Source organism: Heteronotia binoei, chromosome 20 (genome assembly GCF_032191835.1).
Source record: "Heteronotia binoei isolate CCM8104 ecotype False Entrance Well chromosome 20, APGP_CSIRO_Hbin_v1, whole genome shotgun sequence".
Lineage (NCBI taxonomy): Eukaryota > Metazoa > Chordata > Lepidosauria > Squamata > Gekkonidae > Heteronotia > Heteronotia binoei.
In genome coordinates, this window is record NC_083242.1 from 34914473 (window position 1) to 34934706 (window position 20234).

General features: G+C 50.2%; 1 protein-coding gene across 1 annotated transcript in view; it reads left to right on the forward strand.

Moving 5' to 3' along the window:
• Positions 1-20234, forward strand: part of SLC5A10 (solute carrier family 5 member 10) — a 185964-nt gene continuing 165730 nt past the window's right edge. The window contains exons 1-5 of the mRNA XM_060260687.1: positions 1-115; positions 3955-4026; positions 4146-4250; positions 6922-6981; positions 8486-8590. Of these exons, the coding sequence (XP_060116670.1) occupies positions 5-115; positions 3955-4026; positions 4146-4250; positions 6922-6981; positions 8486-8590 (453 nt within the window). The 5' untranslated portion in view covers positions 1-4. The remainder of the gene's footprint in view (positions 116-3954; positions 4027-4145; positions 4251-6921; positions 6982-8485; positions 8591-20234) is intronic.

The window sequence follows — 20234 nt, forward strand, 5'->3', positions numbered from 1 at the left end:
AGCTATGGAAAGCAATTCCAGCGCTGGAGCGTTTCCTCCTTCGCCCCAGTTTACTGCGGCCGACATATCCGTCGTGGTGGCGTACTTCATTTTAAACTTGGCGGTGGGCATTTGGGTAAGACCATTGAGGCTGCAGCTTTTAATTGGTAGACAAACCAACCAAAGTTTTTCGGTCAGTCGTTAAACATGGCTTAGTGTGGCTGAGAGTTTTGTGTTTGGGGTCTGGGTGTGTCGCTGTAACGAGATAATAAACTGGGCTTATTGATGTAGAGCAGGGCTGGCAGAAATTGCTTAACGTAAGAGCCGTGCAGAATAAGTGTCAGATGTTTGCGAGCCGCAAGACGAACATCAGATGTTTGAGAGCAGGAAGTGAGGGAAGCAAATAGGTGGGGAGGGAGAGGTGGAAAGAAAGCAACTTTAAGTGCATTCTCCAAGCCGCCATCTGGCCTGGCTGGGGGAAATGATTTCAAGAGACAAATGCCTTCTCCAATCTGGATGACAGAACAGTGGGGGCTTCGAGAGCCACAAAGTATGTGTGAAAGAGCCACATGTGGCTCCCGAGCTGCGGTTTGGCCACCCCTGATATACAATTGGCAGCCCAGGCCTCGATGGCCCTGGCTGATGCTTAAAAATAAAAATAAAAAATGTTCAGGTTCATGAAGCTTGACAGGTCCTCTTGGGGGGTGGCCCGGCAAGTCCCAAACGTAAAAAGAAACGGGAGGTTAAAGAAATGGGGGGGGGGGGGTGTCTCACAAGACCATAACATGTAGTCTCAGCCACCTCTTCTTTGTGTAAAGAAGATGATATTGGCTTTATATCCCGCCGTTCGCTCAGAGTCTCCGAGCGGCTCACAATCTCCTTTATCTTCCTCCCCCACAACAGACACCCTGTGAGGTAGGTGGGGCTGAGAGGGCTCTCCCAGAAGCTGCCCTTTCAAGGATAACTTTCAGAGTCTCAGAGCAGCTCACAATCTCCTTTATCTTCTCCCCCCCAACAACAGACACCCTGTGAGGTAGGTGTGGCTGAGAGGGCTCTCCCAGAAGCTGTCCTTTCAAGGACAACTCTCAGAGTCTCAGAGCGGCTCACAATCTCCTTTATCTTCTCCTCCCACAACAGACACCCTGTGAGGTAGATGGGGCTGAGAGGGCTCTCCCAGAAGCTGCCCTTTCAAGGACAACTCTCAGAGCCAAAGCGGCTCACAGTCTCCTTTATCTTCTCCCCCCACAACAGACACCCTGTGAGGTAGATGGGGCTGAGAGGGCTCTCCTAGAAGCTGCCCTTTCAAGGACAACTCTCAGAGTCAGAGCGGCTCACAGTCTCCTTTATCTTCTCCCCCCACAACAGACACCCTGTGAGGTGGCTGGGGCTGAGAGGGCTCTCCCAGAAGCTCTCACAGCACTAGGCCAGCCCCCCCCCACCTTTTTGAGCCCACTGGCAGCTTTTGAATTCTAACACAATGTGGTGGACACAACTGCAAAATGGCTGCCACAAGAGGCGGGGCCAGCCACAAAACATCAGAGAGTGAGGTTATGCGTAACTCTTAACGGTCACTTCGGCACTGCACAGGACACCTTTCCAAATGAACATACTTTTGAGAAACATTTTCTTGCTCACACGCAGCTGCAGTCGTGCGGTGCTGTGGTCGCAGCTGTTGCCAAATCAATGTTTTTAAAAAGCCAGTTGGAAGCTTCGGGGCGGGGGGGAGAACTTTCTAAAAGCACTTGGCCCGCACCAAGAAAGGTGTCAGTGGATGCCGCAACACCCATGGACACCGCTTGGGGACCTCTGAACCTCACCACGTGCCACAGGAAACTCTGCCATGCCAGCTCTCCTGCCATGAAGTATTTGCAGAACTTGACAAATCCGCAGATTCAGTTCCAGGAGAGCCAGTTTGGTGTAGTGGTTAAGTGTGCGGACTCTTATCTGGGAGAACCAGGTTGGATTCCCCACTCCTCCACTTGCAGCTGCTGGAATGGCCTTGGGTCAGCCAGAGCTCTGGCAGAAGTTGTCCTTGAAAGGGCAGCTGCTGTGAGAGCTCTCTCCAGCCCCACCCACCTCACAGGGTGTCTGTTGTGGGGGAGGAAGATAAAGGAGATTGTGAGCCGCTCTGAGACTCTTCGGAGTGGAGGGCGGGATATAAATCCAATATCTTCATCTACCTCACAGGGTGTCTGTTGTGGGGGAGGGAGATAAAGGAGATTGTGAGCTGCTCTGAGATTCTTCGGAGTGGAGGGCGGGATATAAATCCAATATCTTCATGTACCTCGCAGGGTGTCTGTTGTGGGAAAGGAAGATAAAGGAGATTGTGAGTTGCTCTGAGACTCTTCGGAGTGGAGGGCGGGATATAAATCCAATATCTTCTTCCAATATCTTCTATCTCAAATCTATTCCCGGCGTGCATACTTTTAAGCTGGCGTTCCTACACGGCTTTTCTCCCCCCGCACCCCACAAGAGACTCAAAATGGCTGTCGGAAACGTCCGAAGCAACCAACTCCAGCAGTATAAGGGGGAAAGCAACAAACAAAAATGCATCAGCAGGGTTTGCGGGGTGAAAATTCGGCATTCGCCGTCAGAGGTTGTAGCGATGGCCGCAGGAATAAACAGCTTTAAAAGGGATTAGATAGATTCATGCTGGAAGATGAGTCTATCAGTGGTTTGGGATTAGGGGCTCTTCTGAGGTTCTTGTCAGGGGAAGACCTCATCCTCTGTGCTCTGTTGTTTGCCCTCCAGAGGAGCTGGCTGGCCACTGTGTGAGACGGGAGGCTGGACTGGATGGACCCCCTTGGGACCTTTTATGGTCATATGAAGGCCTCAGTCTCAATGCATTCTTGTTGACCCTCCTGAAGAACTGGTTGGCTCCTGTGTGAGACAGGAGGCTGGACTAGATGGACCCTCACTGGTCTGACCCAGCAGGGCTCTCCTGAGGTTCTTCTCAGGGGAAGGCCTCGGCCTCTCTGCCCTGCTGTGGGCCCTCCAGAGGAACTGGCTGGCCACTGTGTGAAACAGGAGGCTGGACTAGATGGACCCTCCCTGGTCTGACCCAGCAGGGCTCTTCTGATGTTCTTCTCAGGGGAAGGCCTCGGCCTCTCTGCCCTGCTGTGGGCCCTCCAGAGGAACTGGCTGGCCACTGTGTGAAACAGGAGGCTGGACTAGATGGACCCTCCCTGGTCTGACCCAGCAGGGCTCTTCTGATGTTCTTCTCAGGGGAAGGCCTCGGCCTCTCTGCCCTGCTGTGGGCCCTCCAGAGGAACTGGCTGGCCACTGTGTGAAACAGGAGGCTGGACTAGATGGACCCTCCCTGGTCTGACCCAGCAGGGCTCTTCTGATGTTCTTCTCAGGGGAAGGCCTCGGCCTCTCTGCCCTGCTGTGGGCCCTCCAGAGGAACTGGCTGGCCACTGTGTGAAACAGGAGGCTGGACTAGATGGACCCTCCCTGGTCTGATCCAGCAGGGCTCTTCTGATGTTCTTCTCAAGGGAAGGCCTCGGCCTCTCTGCCCTGTTGTTGACCCTCCAGAGGAACTGGCTGGCCACTGTGTGAAACAGGAGGCTGGACTAGATGGACCCTCCCTGGTCTGGTCCAACAGGGCTCTTCTGATGTTCTTCTCAGGGGAAGGCCTCGGCCTCTCTGCGCTGTTGTGGGCCCTCCAGAGGAACTGGGTGGCCCCTGTGTGAGACAAGGTTGGACTAAATGGAACCTCAGTGATCTGACCCAGCAGGGCTCTTCTAATATTCTTCTGTCCATCCTGGCCTTTTGTAGGCTATTGTAGGCCTTTTGCCACCATGTTCATGCTTTAGGGTCACCAGGTGAGGCCTGAACGACTCCTGGACTCCGAACTGCAGAGTTCAGCTCTCCTAGAGAAAATGGCCGCTTTGGAAGGCGGGTTCTCTCTCCTCATGCTCCATTCAGGTCTTTCCCCATCAACAAAGTGTTGTCCCTAATTGTCTTGCTCCTTAGTCTTCCTGTAGGGTCAACAGGAACACTCTGAGCGGTTACTTCCTCGCCGGGAAGAACATCGCTTGGTGGCCGGTAAGTGGGCGCAACCTTCCCCTTTTGCTGGGTGTGCCGCTTGAACAGAAACCTGGTCTGGAATCAAAGGTGAAATGCACAAAGGTTTGGGATGCTAATTGCCTGTCGTTGGCTTGCAGATCGGGGCGTCTCTCTTTGCCAGCAGCGAAGGATCCGGCCTTTTCATCGGGCTGGCCGGCTCCGGGGCCGCAGGGGGGATAGCCGTGGCCGGCTTCGAATGGAATGTAAGGACGCTTTGTGTTTCAAGGAACAAATCGGCTCATCGATTCTTTTTTTTAAAAACCCTGTGGACTGAAAAAAACACACCCCAAACGCATATCATCTCTGGAGAGCCGGCTGCGGTTGAGACCAGCAGCCTCTAATCTGGAGAACCACGTTTGATTCTTCCTCCTCCTTCACATGCAGCTGCTGAGCGAGCTTGGACCAGTCCCGGTGCTCTTAGAGCTGTTCTCTCAAGAGCGGTTCTCTTAGAGCTCTCTCAGCCCCACCTGCCTCACAGGGTGTCTGTTGTGGGAAGAGGAAGGGAAAGGAGATTGTAAGCCGCTCTGAGACTCAGAGAAGGGCCTGGTATAAATCCAGTCTCTTCTTCTGCCTCTCCTCCTCAATTATCCTCATAGTTGCTGTTGGGGTATTCATTTAAGAAGAAGATGAAGATGAAGATATTGGATTTATATCCCGCCCTCCACTCCGAAGAGTCTCAGAGCGGCTCACAATCTCCTTTCCCTTCCTCCCCCACAACAGACACCCTGTGAGGTAGATGAAGATACTGGATTTATATCCCGCCCTCCACTCTGAAGAGTCTCAGAGCGGCTCACAATCTCCTTTCCCTTCCTCCCCCACAACAGACACCCTGTGAGGTAGATGAAGATACTGGATTTATATCCCGCCCTCCACTCTGAAGAGTCTCAGAGCGGCTCACAATCTCCTTTCCCTTCCTCCCCCACAACAGACACCCTGTGAGGTAGATGAAGATACTGGATTTATATCCCGCCCTCCACTCTGAAGAGTCTCAGAGCGGCTCACAATCTCCTTTCCCTTCCTCCCCCACAACAGACACCCTGTGAGGTAGATGAAGATACTGGATTTATATCCCGCCCTCCACTCCGAAGAGTCTCAGAGCGGCTCACAATCTCCTTTACCTTCCTCCCCCACAACAGACACCCTGTGAGGTGGGTGGGGCTGGAGAGGGCTCTCACAGCAGCTGCCCTTTCAAGGACAACTCCAGCGGGAGCTATGGCTGACCCAAGGCCATTCCAGCAGGTGCAAGTGGAGGAGTGGGGAATCAAACCCGGTTCTCCCAGATAAGAGTCCGCACACTTCACCACTACACCAAACTGGCTCTCTCATTTAAATGTTCACTGCATTCAAGTCATTTAAATCCTCGATTACTCATTTTTTTCAAAAACCCCCCCCCATTTATTTGAGTTTTGTTTCAATGCCCTTTGCTTAAAAACGGGGGTGGAATTCCAGCAGGAGCTCCTTTGCATATTAGGCCACGCCCTCCTGATGTAGCCAGTCCTCCAAGAGCTGACAAGGCTCTTTTTGGTAAGCTCTTAGAGGATTGGCTACGTCAGGAGGGGGGTGGCCTAATATGCAAAGGAGCTCCTGCTGGAATTCCACCCCTGCTTAAAAATAGAATGGTGCTCTTCCAAGAGAAGAGCATGTGTGGAGGTAACACAGACAATGGACTGCTTCACTATGAAATGGTAGAAAACATTCTGAACAGGATTGGGGGAAAATCAGGGCTTTTTTTGGAGCAGGAATGCAGTTCCGGCTTGTTTGGCGTCAGGGGTTGTGGCCTAATATGCTAATAAGTTCCTGCTGGGCCCTGAGGAAAACCCGTGTTTCTTCCTGAGATCTGGAACAGCCACCGGCAGTCAGAGGAGGTGGAACCGTCTCAGTTCCTCCACATGTGTCTCTAATTGCTGGGCCAGCCGCCATCTTGCAGCTGTACCCGCCTCGCAGGGTTGCTGTGAACATAAGATGGCCACCCAGCACAGTCCCCTGGAGAGGAGGGGATTCAAAGCATCTGCCCCTGGAAACAGACAAACACAAACCTTTTTGACTAACAAAAATTGTGGCAGGCTAGGAGCTTTCGTGAGCCGCGGCTCACTTCTTCGGTGACTCACGAAAGCTCACCCCCTCCCGCCACCAATTTTGTTAGTTTTTAAGGTGCTACGGATGCCTGCTCTTTTCTGCTACTATAAATAGACTAACATGAAGAAGAAGAAGAAGACTGCAGATTTATACCCCGCCCTTTTCTCTGAATCAGAGACTCAGAGGGGCTCACAATCTCCTATATCTTCTCCCCCCCCACAACAGACACCCTGTGAGGTGGGTGGGGCTGAGAGGGCTCTCAAAGCAGCTGCCCTTTCAAGGACAACTCCTACCACAGCTATGGCTGACCCAAGGTCATTCCAGCAGCTGCAAATGGAGGAGTGGGGAATCAAACCCAATTCTCCTAGATAAGAGTCTGCACACTTAACCACTGCACCAAATTGGCTCTCTAGTCTTTAAGGTGTTACTTTAAGGTTAGTCTTTAAGGTGCTGTTGGGCACCTGCTCTTTTCTACTATTATAAATAGACTAACGTGACTACGTACCTCGATCTATTTCAAAAACCTTTTTAGTTCTGGGATGACATATAATTAAAGTTGCCTTTTTGGACCTGGGAAACTCCTACAAATTTGGGGGCCTGGGGAATAGGTGGGAGTTCAGCAAGGGCCAAAATCTGTCTGAAGCTGCCCCTTTTTGCCCATGTGTCTGTAGATGCTGGTATTGGGGGAGAGATTTCAGCTGGAATCTACGATATCCCTTAGAGTCCACCCTCCAAAAGCTGTTATTTTCTCCAGCGGCCAGAACTTGTGTGTTTAGATTTCTTTCCGGGTTCTTGCAGGCCACCTACGTACTCTTGGCGCTGGCTTGGGTGTTTGTTCCCGTCTACGTCTCTTCAGGGGTAAGTGAAAACAGCTGGTTTGTACCTGTTGCATGGCTGTCTGTTAAGAAAGCATTTGGTGTTTTACTTCCAGATCTATGGGTGTTGTGGCCGTCCCCTTCCTTGTGAGATACTGATATTGAGCCGCGGATATCTGGGGCTATGGGGGGGGCTGTTTTTTTGGGGTAGATGCACCAAATTTTCAGTATAGCATCTAGTGCCTCTCCCCAAAATACCCCCCAAGTTTCAAAGAGATTGGACTAGGGGGTCCAATTCTATGAGCCCCAAAAGAAGGTGCCCCTATCCTTTATTATTTCCTGTGGAAGGAAGGAATTGAAAAAGTGTGCCGTCCCTTTAAATGTGATGGCCAGAACTCCCTTTGGAGTTCAATTATGCTTGTCACAGCCTTGATCTTGGCTCCACCCCTAATGTCTCCTGGCTCCACCCCCAAAGTCCCCAGATATTTCTTGAATTGGACTTGGCAACCCTGTTAGTTATTGTCATTAACAGCTAGACAAGGAGTTGGAACCAGAGGTGACTTCTCCCCCACCAGCTGTTTGTCTGAAAACTGATTGTTTCCCTTAATTTATACTGCACCTTTCTCCCCCCTGCTCCCGTAAAAACCCAAAGTGACTTACACCAGTGGTATCAAACATGCGGCCTGGGGGCCGAATCAGGGCCCCCCCCCCAAGGGCTGCTATCAGGCCCCGAGCAACTGGCTGTCATCTGCTTCCTTCTCCCCCTCTCTTGCTTCCTTCTGCATCACAGCTTGCTTTGCAAGGCTTGCTCAATCGCACGGGACCTACTGAGCAAAACCTCTATTTTCTCCATTGGCTGAGGCTCCTCCCTTGGGGAGGAAGGGGGGGGCGGAGGCAGAACTTGTTTTTCCAGGCTTTCTCAATCACACAGCAGAGCTACTGAGCCAAGCCTCTCTTCCTTCTATTGGCTGAGGCTCCTCCCTCACCAGTCTCCTGGGGAAGGAAGGAAAGAGCCAGAGCGTCCTTTGCCCAGTTCCCTGGATCCCATGGAAGGAATACAAAGAAAGCACCTTTAAAACCGATGAGTGCTAACATTGTAAGCATGTTTTAAATTAAAAAAAAAAAGATATTTGTGTGTGTTTGTGTCCTTTATAAAGTTTATATCTCTGCTACCGAATTTTAAATAGGTCCACACTTGGCCCAACCCAGCATGGTCTGGCCCAACCCGACACGGCCCAGCTCAGCAAGGTCTCCTTTATGTCAGATTCCGCCCTCATAACAAATTTCGACACCCCCAGGCTTACACTGTTCTCTTCTGTTTTATCCTCATAACAACCCTGGGAAGTGGGTTCAAATCTCTGTTGCTGGATTACCTTGGGCGAGTCACACACACACATACACACACACACTGTTAATCTGCTTTACAGGAAGGTTGTGACGACAAACACAGGGAGACTGTTGTAATCCACTTTAGGTCCCTCTTGGGGAAAGAAAAGTGAGGTATAAAAGAACTAAATAATAATATTTCTCCTTTTGTCTCCCCCCAGATTGTCACAATGCCGGAATATCTCCAAAGGCGCTTTGGAGGAGAGAGGATCCGAGTGTATCTTTCAGTCCTTTCACTCTTACTGTCTGTCTTCACCAAGATATCTGTGAGTGAGCGTGGGTGAGCTGAAATGCCGCCTCTCAGTTACTCGGGGTGTGTGTGTGTTGGTTTGGCCCTCGGCCTTAATAGAATCTGGGCATTCCTCCCCTTGTTAGAATCCTTTTCAGATGTGGCTAAGTGAGGGGTGGCCAAACTTGCTTAACGTAAGAGTCACATAGAATAAATAGATCCAAGTATATAAAATAAAATAGAATAAATGTCAAATGTCTGAGAGCTGCAAGACATGAATGTCAGATGTTTGAGAGCGGAAGGAAGGAAGGAAGGAAGGAAGGAAGGAAGGAAGGAAGGAAGGAAGGAAGGAGAAGAAGGTAGATTTATACCCCACTTTTCTCTCTGAATCAGTCTCAGAGTGGATTACAATCTCCTTTACCTTCCTCCCCCCACAACAGACACCCTGTGAGGTGGGTGGGGCTGAGAGAGCTCTCACAGAAGCTGCCCTTTCAAGGACAACTCTGTGAGAGCTACAGCTGACCAAAGGCCATTCCAGCAGGTGCAAGTGAAGGAGTGAGGAATCAAACCTGGTTCTCCCAGATAAGAGTCCACACAACCACTTCACCACACTGGCTCTCAAGGAAGGAGGAAAGAAAGCAAATAGATGGGGGAGGGAGGGAGGGAGGGAGAGGTGGAAAGAAAACAACTTAAATGCATTCTCCAAGCTGCCTTAGAAAGAGAAATGTCTTCTCCAAACTGGCCAGTGGGGCAGTGGAGGTTGTGAGAGCCACACAATATGTGTGAAAGAGCCACAGTTTGGCCACCCCTGGATTAAGAGTACCACTTTCCAGTGCCAACCAGCAGAGGGCGCTGAGATGGCATTTGGGTTACCTGCATCTCCCAGCTCTACCCCCCCCCCCCACCTCCCCAGTTGTGTATTCTACAATGAATGAAACAATTGATGGAAATATGAGATGCCCCAACGAAATCTCTAGGTGCCTGAACAACTTGGAATCTGGGTCTTGACGAGTGTGGTGGGTGTGAGAGGTTTTTAAGGAACGGTCTGTGCAAGAAGCACAATCTGCCTCTGGGGGGTGGGGTCGGCCCATTCTTGTCTCTTTCATTTTAGTCTCACAACAACCCTGTGAAGTAGGTTTGGCTGAGAGATTGTTACTGGCTGGGGTTGCCAAGTCCAACTCAATAAATACCTGGAGACTTTGGGGGTGTTACATAATTGAACTCCAAAGGGAGTTCTGGCCATTTACTGTATTTTTTGCACCTTTAAGACTCACTCCCCCCCAAAAAAAAAGTGGAGGGAAAAGTGTGTGCGTCTTAAGGAGTGAATACTGCAAAAAATTCACACAAATGCCTCTAAATTCACACAAACGGCTCTAAAAACTAGGTGCGTCTTATGGTCAGGTGCGTCTTATGGAGCGAAAAATACGGTATATGCCTTCCCTCCATTTGGTAAGAATGAACGACAGGAACACTTTCTTTAAGGGCTTGTAGAATTGGACCCCCCCTCCCCCCCCTGTAATGAATATAGCCTTTTAAATGGGTTGGGTTTTTTTAAACAGTGTTTTAAAGGTGGGTGAAGCTGAAATGTTATTGCACTAACACCTGCGTGTAAGTGTTTGTGACCTTGAAGGAAGTTAACTCCATCCAATATCTTCCGTCTAATCACTGTGTACAGCTGTACTATTTGTAGGCCAGCTGAGATACGTTTGTGTTGAGTGTTCCTGGGGTTTTAAAAAAAAAAACCTTTGAGAGTTCCCTTCACTTGGGCGAGACCTTCCAGAAGGAGACCAGGCAGTTGAGAGGTCTCTGTGAAGTTTGAGATCCCGTTGCTGTATGTAAGCTTATGATATTTTATGAGTTGTTATTTTTTTTTGCTCATCAGTCTTACCTTAAATTGCTTGCTTTAGTAATAAATTGTCATTTGCGTTAACTCATTGTTTTCTCCAGGGCTTTTTTTGAAGTAGGAACGCACAGAATCGCAGTTTCGACTGGCTTTATGTCGGGGTGTGGCTTAATATGCAAATGAGCTCCTGTTGGGCTTTTCCTACAAAAAAGCCCTGTGTGAATCAAGGCTCCCCAAAATCATGTTGGTCTCTAAGGTGTGGCTGGACTTGAATCCAGGCCTTTTGCTCCAGAGCTACTCTGAAACTGCTTGTCAGGGGGCGTGGCCTCATACACAAATGAGGTCCTACTGGGCTTTTTATGTTTTTCTCCATTGTCTTGGTTGCCGCAATAGACAAGGGACTTCACGCCTCTAGCCGACAGGCTGCTGTATCTGTTATAAAGTAGACTTCCAATAAGGGAGAGACAAGTTGGTGGCAGTCCTAAATTGTCAAGCTGGAGTAGGGTTTTTTGCCCCCCCCCTCCAGTACTTTCTGTGTAAATCTCTGAGCCACTGAAGAATGGCCCCACCCTGTCTCAGTTAGGGAGGGGTGTGAGTCATTATACCCTGGTCCCAGCTTTTTGAAACTTGGGGAGTGGTTTGAGGAGAGGCACTGGATGCTATGCTGAAATTTTGGTGCCTCTACCTCAAAAAACAGCCCCCCCAGAGCCCCAGATACCCACAGAGGGACAGTGGCTCAGTGGTAGAGCATCTGCTTGGGAAGCAGAAGGTCCCAAGTTCAGTCCCTGGCATCTCCAACTAAAAAGGGTCCAGGCAAATAGGTGTGAAAAACCTCAGCTTGAGACCCTGGAGAGCAGGAGAGGGACGGTGGCTCAGTGGTAGAGCATCTGCTTGGGAAGCAGAAGGTCCCAGGTTCAATCCCTGGCATCTCCAAAAAAGGGTCCAGGCAAATAGGTGTGAAAAACCTCAGCTTGAGACCCTGGAGAGCCGCTGCCAGTCTGAGAAGACAATATTGACTTCGATGGACCAAAGGTCTGATTCAGTATAAGGCAGCTACACATGTTCATATGTTCAGATCAATTCTCCATTATTTCCTGTGGAAATCAGTCTCTATAGGGAATAATGGAGTGCCCAGCAGATGTTCCCCCCCCCTTCAGAAAACCCAAACTGGGGTATCCCCTGCCCCCTCCTGGGGATTGGCAACCCTATGACTGGCCAAGGTTATCCAGCAAGGTTCTGTGGTGCCAGTGGGGATTCGAACCCGGGTCTGACATTTTTAACCACCATGCCACACTGGTTCATACATTTCTCTGAAATGACTTTTTCTTTGTTTTGCTACTGCAACTTCTGGGATTGCTTTCTCCCGGAGGGGAATGGAGGTGTGTAGAGGTGAAAGAGGGTTTAACCCCTTCCTCCCCTTGCATTTTGTTTCTGGGGGGAAGCTACTCGGGCAGCTTTTACTTTACTTTACAACTTGCAAAGTCCTGGATTCGAGTCCATGGTCTCTAACTACACGATTTTGGGGGTGTGTGAGCTATCAGGAGCCAAAGCCCCCTTCGTCAGGATTCTGGAGGAAGTGTTGACTCTTGAAAGCTCGTACTCCCCAAAATCATGTCGGTCTCTAAGGTGTGGCTGGACTTGAATCCAGGCCTTTTTGCTCCAGAGCTACTCTGAAACTACTTGAATAAATACCTACATTTCCCCCCCAGTGTGGGGACAAAAGCAACTTGGGGATGGCCCTTTCTGCTGGAAAAAAGGTTTAATAGTTCCTTCTCTTCTCATGCAAATGAAAGCTTGTGGCCAGAATTAAACTTTGTCGGGTCTTAAAGGTGCCACTGGACGCAAACGGAGTTTTGCAAAAGGTGGTCTGGTTGTAATGCAGCTGTTTCTCAGCAGGGGGAGCTCTTGGCTAAGATACTCCCCACCCTCTCAGCTATTGGCTTTCCCCGCATCCCCCAAAAATTCTTCAATGCATTTCACATATCAAACAGTCACCCCCCCCCCCCCCCGCACCCCGCACCATCATTTGGAAGGAGCAGAGAAAATTTGGGGGTTAATTTTACAGTTTCTGCCAAACCAGGACTTAACCTTTTGGGGTGTAAACCAGCCAGAGTTCAAAACATGTATATTTGTGTGTTAGGGTTACCAAGTCCAATTCAAGAAATATCTGGCGCCTTTTGGGGGTGGAGCCAGGAGACTTTGGGGGTGGAGCCAGGAGCAAGGGTGTGACAAGCATAACTGAACTCCAAAGGGAATTCTGGCCATCACATTTAAAGGGACCGCACACTTTTAAATGCCTTCCTTCCATAGGAAATAATGAAGGATAGGGACACCTTCTTTTAGGGCTCATAGAATTGGACCCCCTAGTCCAATCCTTTTGAAACTTGCGGAGTGTTTTGGCGAGAGGCACTGGATGCTATATTGAAAATTTGGTGCCTCTGTCGCAAAGAACAGACCCCCAGAGCCCAAGATACCCACGGATCAATTCTCCATTATTTTCTATGGGAATAAGTCTCCGTAGGGAATAATAAGAGTTCCAGGCAGACATTTCCCTTCCCCCTCTGCTTTCTGATGACCCTGAATCAGGGGGGGGGGCTCCAAACGGGGGGATCCCCTGCCCCCACCTGGGGACTGGCAACCCTATTGTGTGTTTAAATGGGAGAGATTTAAGCCTTGTATAGCTTTCTCATCGCTCTAGGGTTGCCAAGTCCAATTCAAGAAATATCTGGAGACTTTGGGGGTGGAGCCAGGAGACTTTGGGGGTGGAGCCAGGAACAAGGGTGTGACGAGCATAACTGAACTCGAAAGGGAATTCTGGCCATCACATTGAAAGGGACAGCACACCTTTTTAAATGTCTTCCTTCCATAGGAAATAATGAAGGATAGAGACACCTTCTTTTGGGGCTCATAGAATTGGACCCCCTGGTCCAATCGTTTTGAAACTTGGGGGGTGCTTTGGGGAGAGGCACTAGATACTATACTGAAAATTTGGTGCCTCTACCTCAAAAAACAGCTCCCCCAGAGCCCCCGAAACCTCCAGATCAATTCCCCATTATACCCTATGAGAATCGATCTCCAATGAAGTGCTCAGCAAACGTTTCCCTCCCCCCCCCCACCATTTCTGGTGACGCTGAAGCGAGGGATTGGCCTCTCTACTCACGAGCTGCAGCCAACTTCTTCCAAGTAACACAGACACACCATCGCAAGAGGAAGCCTTTCAATCGGAGACTGAAGTCTCCGGAGGTGCAAAGGCACATGGTCCTCTGGGGGAGGGGCTTCCCCCCGCCGGCCAGCCGACTGGGGGCGGGAAGGAGCCTGGGAAAGCGGAAGAACCCCCACTGGGACCTGGGGATTGGCAAACCTATTGCTCTTGGTGGAAAGTTGAGTGTGCTTAATGTTGCCTGGACCACACCTCTAAGGTCTCTTTTGTTTTTTATTTTACTAAGCACTGCAGGGCCGTTTTGAGGGTCATTAACAGACCAGACTTTTTTTTATAAAAAAGTGTGTTGTAGCGGTTAGAGCATTGGACAGCTTGCCTGGATCAGCTCCAGGTTCAAATCCCACCTCTGCCCCGGAAGTGACTTCCTGGAAGAGATAGTAATGCTAGGAAAACAGTTGAAGGCAATAGGCGAAGAGGAGGACCTGCCATGAGACCAATCGACTCAGTCGAGGAAGTCGTGGCCTTCAGCTTGTTAATGAGAATTAATTACAGGAAATGGCTGTTAATGATAGGAAATACCGCTTGACACAGCGAGTGATTAGAATGTGGAATTTGCTGCCACAGGATGTCACGACGGCCACGGCACAGACGGCTTTCGAAGGGGTTTAGACCAGGGGTGTCAAACATGCAATTCAGGGGCCGAATCAGCCCTCGGAGGGCTCCTATCAGGCCCCCGAGCAACTGGCTGTCATCTGCTTCCTTCTGCCTCTCTCTTGCTTCCTTCTGCATCACAGCTTGCTCAATTGAACAAAACCTCTGTTTTCTCCATTGTCTGAGGCTCTTCCCATGGGGAGGAAGGGGGGGGGAGGCAGAGCTTGCTTTGCCAGGCTCTCTCAATCACACAGTAGAGCTACTGAGCCAAGCCTCTCTTCCTTCTATTGACTGAGGCTCCTTCCTTCCTGGTCCCCTGGGGAAGGAAGGAAAGAGCCAGAGCTTCCTTTGCCCAAATACAAAGAAAGCATCTTTAAGATCAGTGAGTGCTAACATTTGAAGCGTATTTTAAGTTTTTAAAAATATATATTTGTTTTTGTCTGTGTTCTTTATAAAACAAGGAGAGCAAGTTTGGTGTAGTGGTTAAGTGTGCAGACTCTTATCTGGGAGAACCGGGTTTGATTCCCCACTCCTCCACTTGCACCTGCTAGCATGGGCTTGGGTCAGCCATAGCTCTGGCAGAGGTTGTCCTTGAAAGGGCAGCTGCTGTGAGAGCCCTCTCAGCCCCACCCACCTCACAGGGTGTCTGTTGTGGGGGAGGAAGGGAAAGGAGATTGTGAGCTGCTCTGAGACTCTTCGGAGTGGAGGGCGGGATATAAATCCAATATCTTCATCTACCTCACAGGGTGCCTGTTGTGGGGGAGGAAGGGAAAGGAGATTGTGAGCCGCTCTGAGACTCTTCGGAGTGGAGGGCGGGATATAAATCCAATATCTTCATCTACCTCACAGGGTGTCTGTTGTGGGGGAGGAAGGGAAAGGAGATTGTGAGCCGCTCTGAGACTCTTCGGAGTGGAGGGCGGGATATAAATCCAATATCTTCATCTACCTCACAGGGTGCCTGTTGTGGGGGAGGAAGGGAAAGGAGATTGTGAGCCGCTCTGAGACTCTTCGGAGTGGACAGCAGGATATAAATCCAATATCTTCATCTACCTCACAGGGTGTCTGCTGTGGGGGAGGAAGGGAAAGGAGATTGTGAGCCGCACTGAGACTCTTCGGAGTGGAGGGCGGGATATAAATCCAATATCTTCATCTACCTCACAGGGTGTCTGTTGTGGGGGAGGAAGGGAAAGGAGATTGTGAGCCGCTCTGAGACTCTTCGGAGTGGAGGGCGGGATATAAATCCAATATCTTCTTCTTCTTCTTCTTCTTCTAAAATTGATATCTCTGCTACCTAATGCTACACCCTCGGCCCAACCCAACATGGCCCCGCCCAACAAGGTCTCCTTCATATCAGATCCGGCCCTCATAACGAATGAGTCCGACACCTCTGGTTTAGACAAATCCAGGGATTTGTCAGTGTCTACTAGCCGGGGTGACTGGAGGGAATCTCCGTGTTCCGCGTTCTTTGATTCCCAGCGCCAAGAGGCAATGCTGAGGGGAGGCTTTGGCCTCTGTGCTGTGTTGTTTTCCCTCCCGAGAAACTGCTTGGCTGCTGTGGGGAACAGGATGTTGGAGGAGATGGGCCACTGGGGGGGCCTGGCGACCTCCCGCTTTGATAGGCTTGCCAATCCCCAGGTCCCAGCGGGGGTTCTTCCGCTTTCCCAGACTCCTTCCCGCCCCCAGTCAGCTGGCCGGTGGGAAGCCCCGCCCCCAAAGCCACCATGTGATTTTTTCCCCTTCCGGAGGCTCCAGTCTCCGATTGGAAAGGCTTCCTCTTGGGATGGGGTGTCTGTGTTACTTGGAAGAAGTTGGCTGCAACTCGTGAGTAGAGAGGCCAAGCCCTCGCTTCAGAGTCGCCAGAAGCGGGGGAGGGGAGAGGGAAACTTCTGCTGAGCACTTCATTATTCCCGATGTGGAGATCGATTCTCATGGGTATAATGGGGAATTGGAGGTTTCGGGGGCTCTGGGGGAGCTGTTTTTTGAGATAGAGGCACCAAATTTTCAGTATAGTATCTAGTGCCTCTCCCCAAAGTACCCACCAAGTTTCAAAAAGATTGGACCAGGGGGTCCAATTCTATGAGCACCAAAAGAAGGTGCCCCTATCCTTCATTATTTCCTATGGAAGAAAGGTATTTAAAGGGTGTGCCGTCCCTTTAAATGTGATGGCCAGAGCTCTCTTTGGAGTTCAATTATGTTTGTCACACCCTTGTTCCTGGCTCCGCCACCAGTGTCTCCTGGCTCCACCCCCAAAGTCTCCTGGCTCCATCCCCAAAGTCCCCAGATATTTCTTGAATTGGACTTGGCAACCCTACGCTTTGAGCACTGATCTCCTGCTGGCAGAGATCAGCTCCCCTGGAGAAAATGGCTGCTGTGAAGGGTGGGACTCTAGGGCACTGGACCATGCTGAGGCCCCTTCTCTCTCCAAACCTCGCCCTCTCCCGCATCCACCCACAAAGTCGCCAGGTATTTTCCAGCAGAGACCCGGCAACTCTAAGCTTGGGGCCGTTTGTGTTGTTCTCCCTTCCACTCTTTTATACTCACTCCCAGCAACCCTGCTAGGTTGGCCAAACTGAGGGAGAGTGACCAGCCCAGCTAGGCTTACCAGCCTCCAGGCGGGGCCTGGGGACTTCCCACTTTCACAACTGTTTTCCAGCTGGCAGAGATCAGCTCCCCTGGAGAAAATGTGGCAATCAAAGCCGGGACCACGGAGGTTACTGTAAAAGAAAACACCTCAAAGCCTCTCTGTGGAACAAAAATAATACTCCTTATTATTCCTACTTTCCCGTTGGCCTCCCCTGCAATATTGGACTAGTAAATACTAGTATTTACTAGTAACCAACACAGGGCTTACAGTGATAGCCAAACAGAATATAAACAAACATATTTATACAACACAAAATCCCTCCGGAACCGAAAGCACCCGCTGTTCCTACTGTATGATGGATCAATGTCCTATAGAAAAAATATGGAGCTGTAATACAAGTCCGACAATATCCAAGACCAGTCCAATATTGCAGGGGAGGCCAGCGGTAGCTCTCCAGATGTTTTTTTGCCTGCAACTCCCATCAGCCCCAGCCGTTGGCCATGCTGGCTGGGGCTGATGGGAGCTGTAGGCAAAAAACATCTGGAGAGCTACCATTGGCCTTCCCTGCAATACTGTTTCGAGTGCAGAGACTCTTCTTCTCGGGACCGTCGTCTTTATTGTTGATTCAGTAGGTAAGTGGTGCTTCTTTTAATTTTTGTTTCATGGCTTTGCTTTCATTTCTCCTTGGAATGCCTGCAAATTATCTTCATATCCTTCTGAAATGGCGTTCACTATCTTTGTCGGAAGGGGGGGGGGCTCTGTGGCACTGGACCTTGCCGAAGCCCCTCCCCTCCCCAAACCCCACCCTCTCCGGATCCACTCCCAAAGTCTTCAGGTATTTTCCAACACAGACCTGGCAACCACTGTTCCCTCGAAGCTGCGGAGTCTTGTGAGCAAAAATTCAACATTGTGAGCTGCTTGTATTAAAGTTGTGAGCTGCTGGCATGACAACTGTGAGCTACTGTGAGTTACTCAGGTAACTGGCTCCCGGTTGACTCAGCCTTCCATCCTTCTGAGGTCGGTAAATTGAGTCCCCAGCTTGCTGGAGGGAAAGGGTACAGGACAGGGCAAACCACCCTGTAAAAAGTCTTCCATGAAAACGTTGTGGAAGCAACATCACCCCAGAGTCAGAAACGACTGGTGCTTGCACAGAGGGCTACCTTTACCTTTTTACTGCATAAATTATTGTGCTCGGGGGGCCATTTTCCCTGAGCGAAGACAGAAATGTGTGAGCCGGGGGCTAAAAATCTGTGAGCTAGCTCACGCTCACTCAGCTTAGAGGGAACGCTGCTGGCCACCCTAATCACAGAGTTGGTTGTATTCTCACTTATCTTTTCCAGTGTATTTTTCGCAAATTATCCTCCTGCTTTCCCTTTCGTTTACACTCCCGCTGTGTGTGGGGCTCGAATTCCTTCAGGACCCCTTTTGTGGTTGCATCCACCACCCATTTGTCACAATCCCAGAGGGGGCCTCCGAGCTCAAAAAGTTTGGAACCCCCCCCGCCCTCGACAGCTGCTGCCAGCCGGAAATGACCAGGACAGTGACCTTATAAGTTGCGTAAGACATCCAAAAAGTTTGAACGTTCCATCACCTTCTAATTCCTGGCAGAACGTTCTACCAAGTATGTTCAACTTCAGACCTTTCGGGCACTGTTGTCTTTGGGCTTTCTTCTCACACCTAGGTGTGACTTTGGAATCTGGGTACTTTTGTCATCCCCATTCTCTCCGCTGGCCCTGCCTTTGGGGCTTTGCTCAGGCCTAAAAGGGTAGCTGCTTTCGGTTTCCCCAAAGGCCCCATTGTCCCCTCCCCTCCCCAGAGGCTGGGTCCTTTTCTTAAGGGCATCATAACCCCTCTGAGTCATTTGCTTTTTCAGCCATGGAGGGACAGGTTTGGTCCAGGAGATTAAATGAGTGTCTACCTTATTCAGGGTGGATTTGGATAATCGTGTTGACGGCAAATGGTTGAGACAAAAGTCTGTGAATGAAGGTCATGTGCGAGGGGGTGGGGCCATTCATCCGGGTCAGAGTTTCTAATTTGGGTCTCCTCTTTTTTCTTCTTATAGAAGAGCCCCGTGGTACAGAGTGTTAAAGGTGCAAGAGTGTTAAAACTCTGCAGGAGTGTTAAAACTCTGCAGGAGTGTTAAAACTCTGCAGGAGTGTTAAAGCTGCAGAGTGTTAAAGCTCTGCTCACAACCTGAGTTCGATCCCTGGTGGAAGCTGGGTTTTCAGGTAGCCGGCTCGAGGTTGACTCAGCCTTCCATCCTTCCGAGGTCGGTCAAATGAGTCCCCAGCTTGCTGGGGGGGGAAGTGTAGATGACTGGGGAAGGCAATGGCAAACCACCCCGTAAAAAGTCTGCTGTGGAAACGTTGTGAAAGCAACGTCACCCCAGAGTCGGAAACGACTGGTGCTTGCACAGGGGACCTTTCCTTTCCTTTTTTCTTTTCTCAATACGGGCAGAGATGTTGATAAGCACAAACCAGTGGGGAATGCTTTTCCTGATGCAAAGATGGCTGTGCAGATGTTCTGTTCGCATCAGCCAGGAGTGTAGGTCTCCACAGTTCACACAGCATGCGCAGCTGCTATCTTCTGTAAGAGTGTTAGTATATTGCTTTTCTGTACAGGAAAAATGTGACTGGAAGCTGTACCCATGTACAGAATTCATACTTTGCCCAGTTCACATCCAGTGTTCCCTCTAAGCTGAGTTAGTATGAGCTAGCTCACAGTTTTTAAGCCTCCGGCTCACACGTTTTTGACTTAGCTGAGGAAAAATGGCCCTGGAGCGAGCTCATTGATGCAGCGGCTCACAACTTTAATGCCAGCAGCTCACAAAGTAGAATTTTTGCTCACAAGACTCCACAGTTGAGAGGGGACTTTGCACGAGACATTGACTGCATGTATCAGGAGACCTGCGGGCTCCCAGTTCACATGAACCTAAATGTAACGTCGGCACACCGGTTTGTGATCAGGCCATTAGAGCATAAGAACACAAGAGAAGCCATGTTGGATCAGACCCATCCAATCCCTCTGTGTCACACAGTGGCTAGGAATACCAGGCGCTATCAGGAGGTCCACCAGTAGGGCCAGGACACTAGAAGACCTCCCACTGTGCCCCCACTCCCAAGCACCAAGGATACAGAACATCACTGCCCCAGACAGATAGCTCCAATAATACGCTGTGGCTAATAGCCACTGATGGATGTCTGCTCCAGAAGTTTATCCAATTCCCTCTTGAAGCCATCTATGCTTGAGCCGCCACCACCTCCTGTGGCAGTGAATTCCGCGTGTTAATCACCCTTTGGGTGAAGAAGGACTTCCTTTTCTCTTTCTAACCCGACTGCTCAGCAACTTCATTGAGTGCCCCCGAGTCTTGCATTGAGAGAAAGGGAGAAAAGTCCTTCTTTCTCTCCCTTCTCCATCCCATGCAGAATCTTGCCAACCTCTAT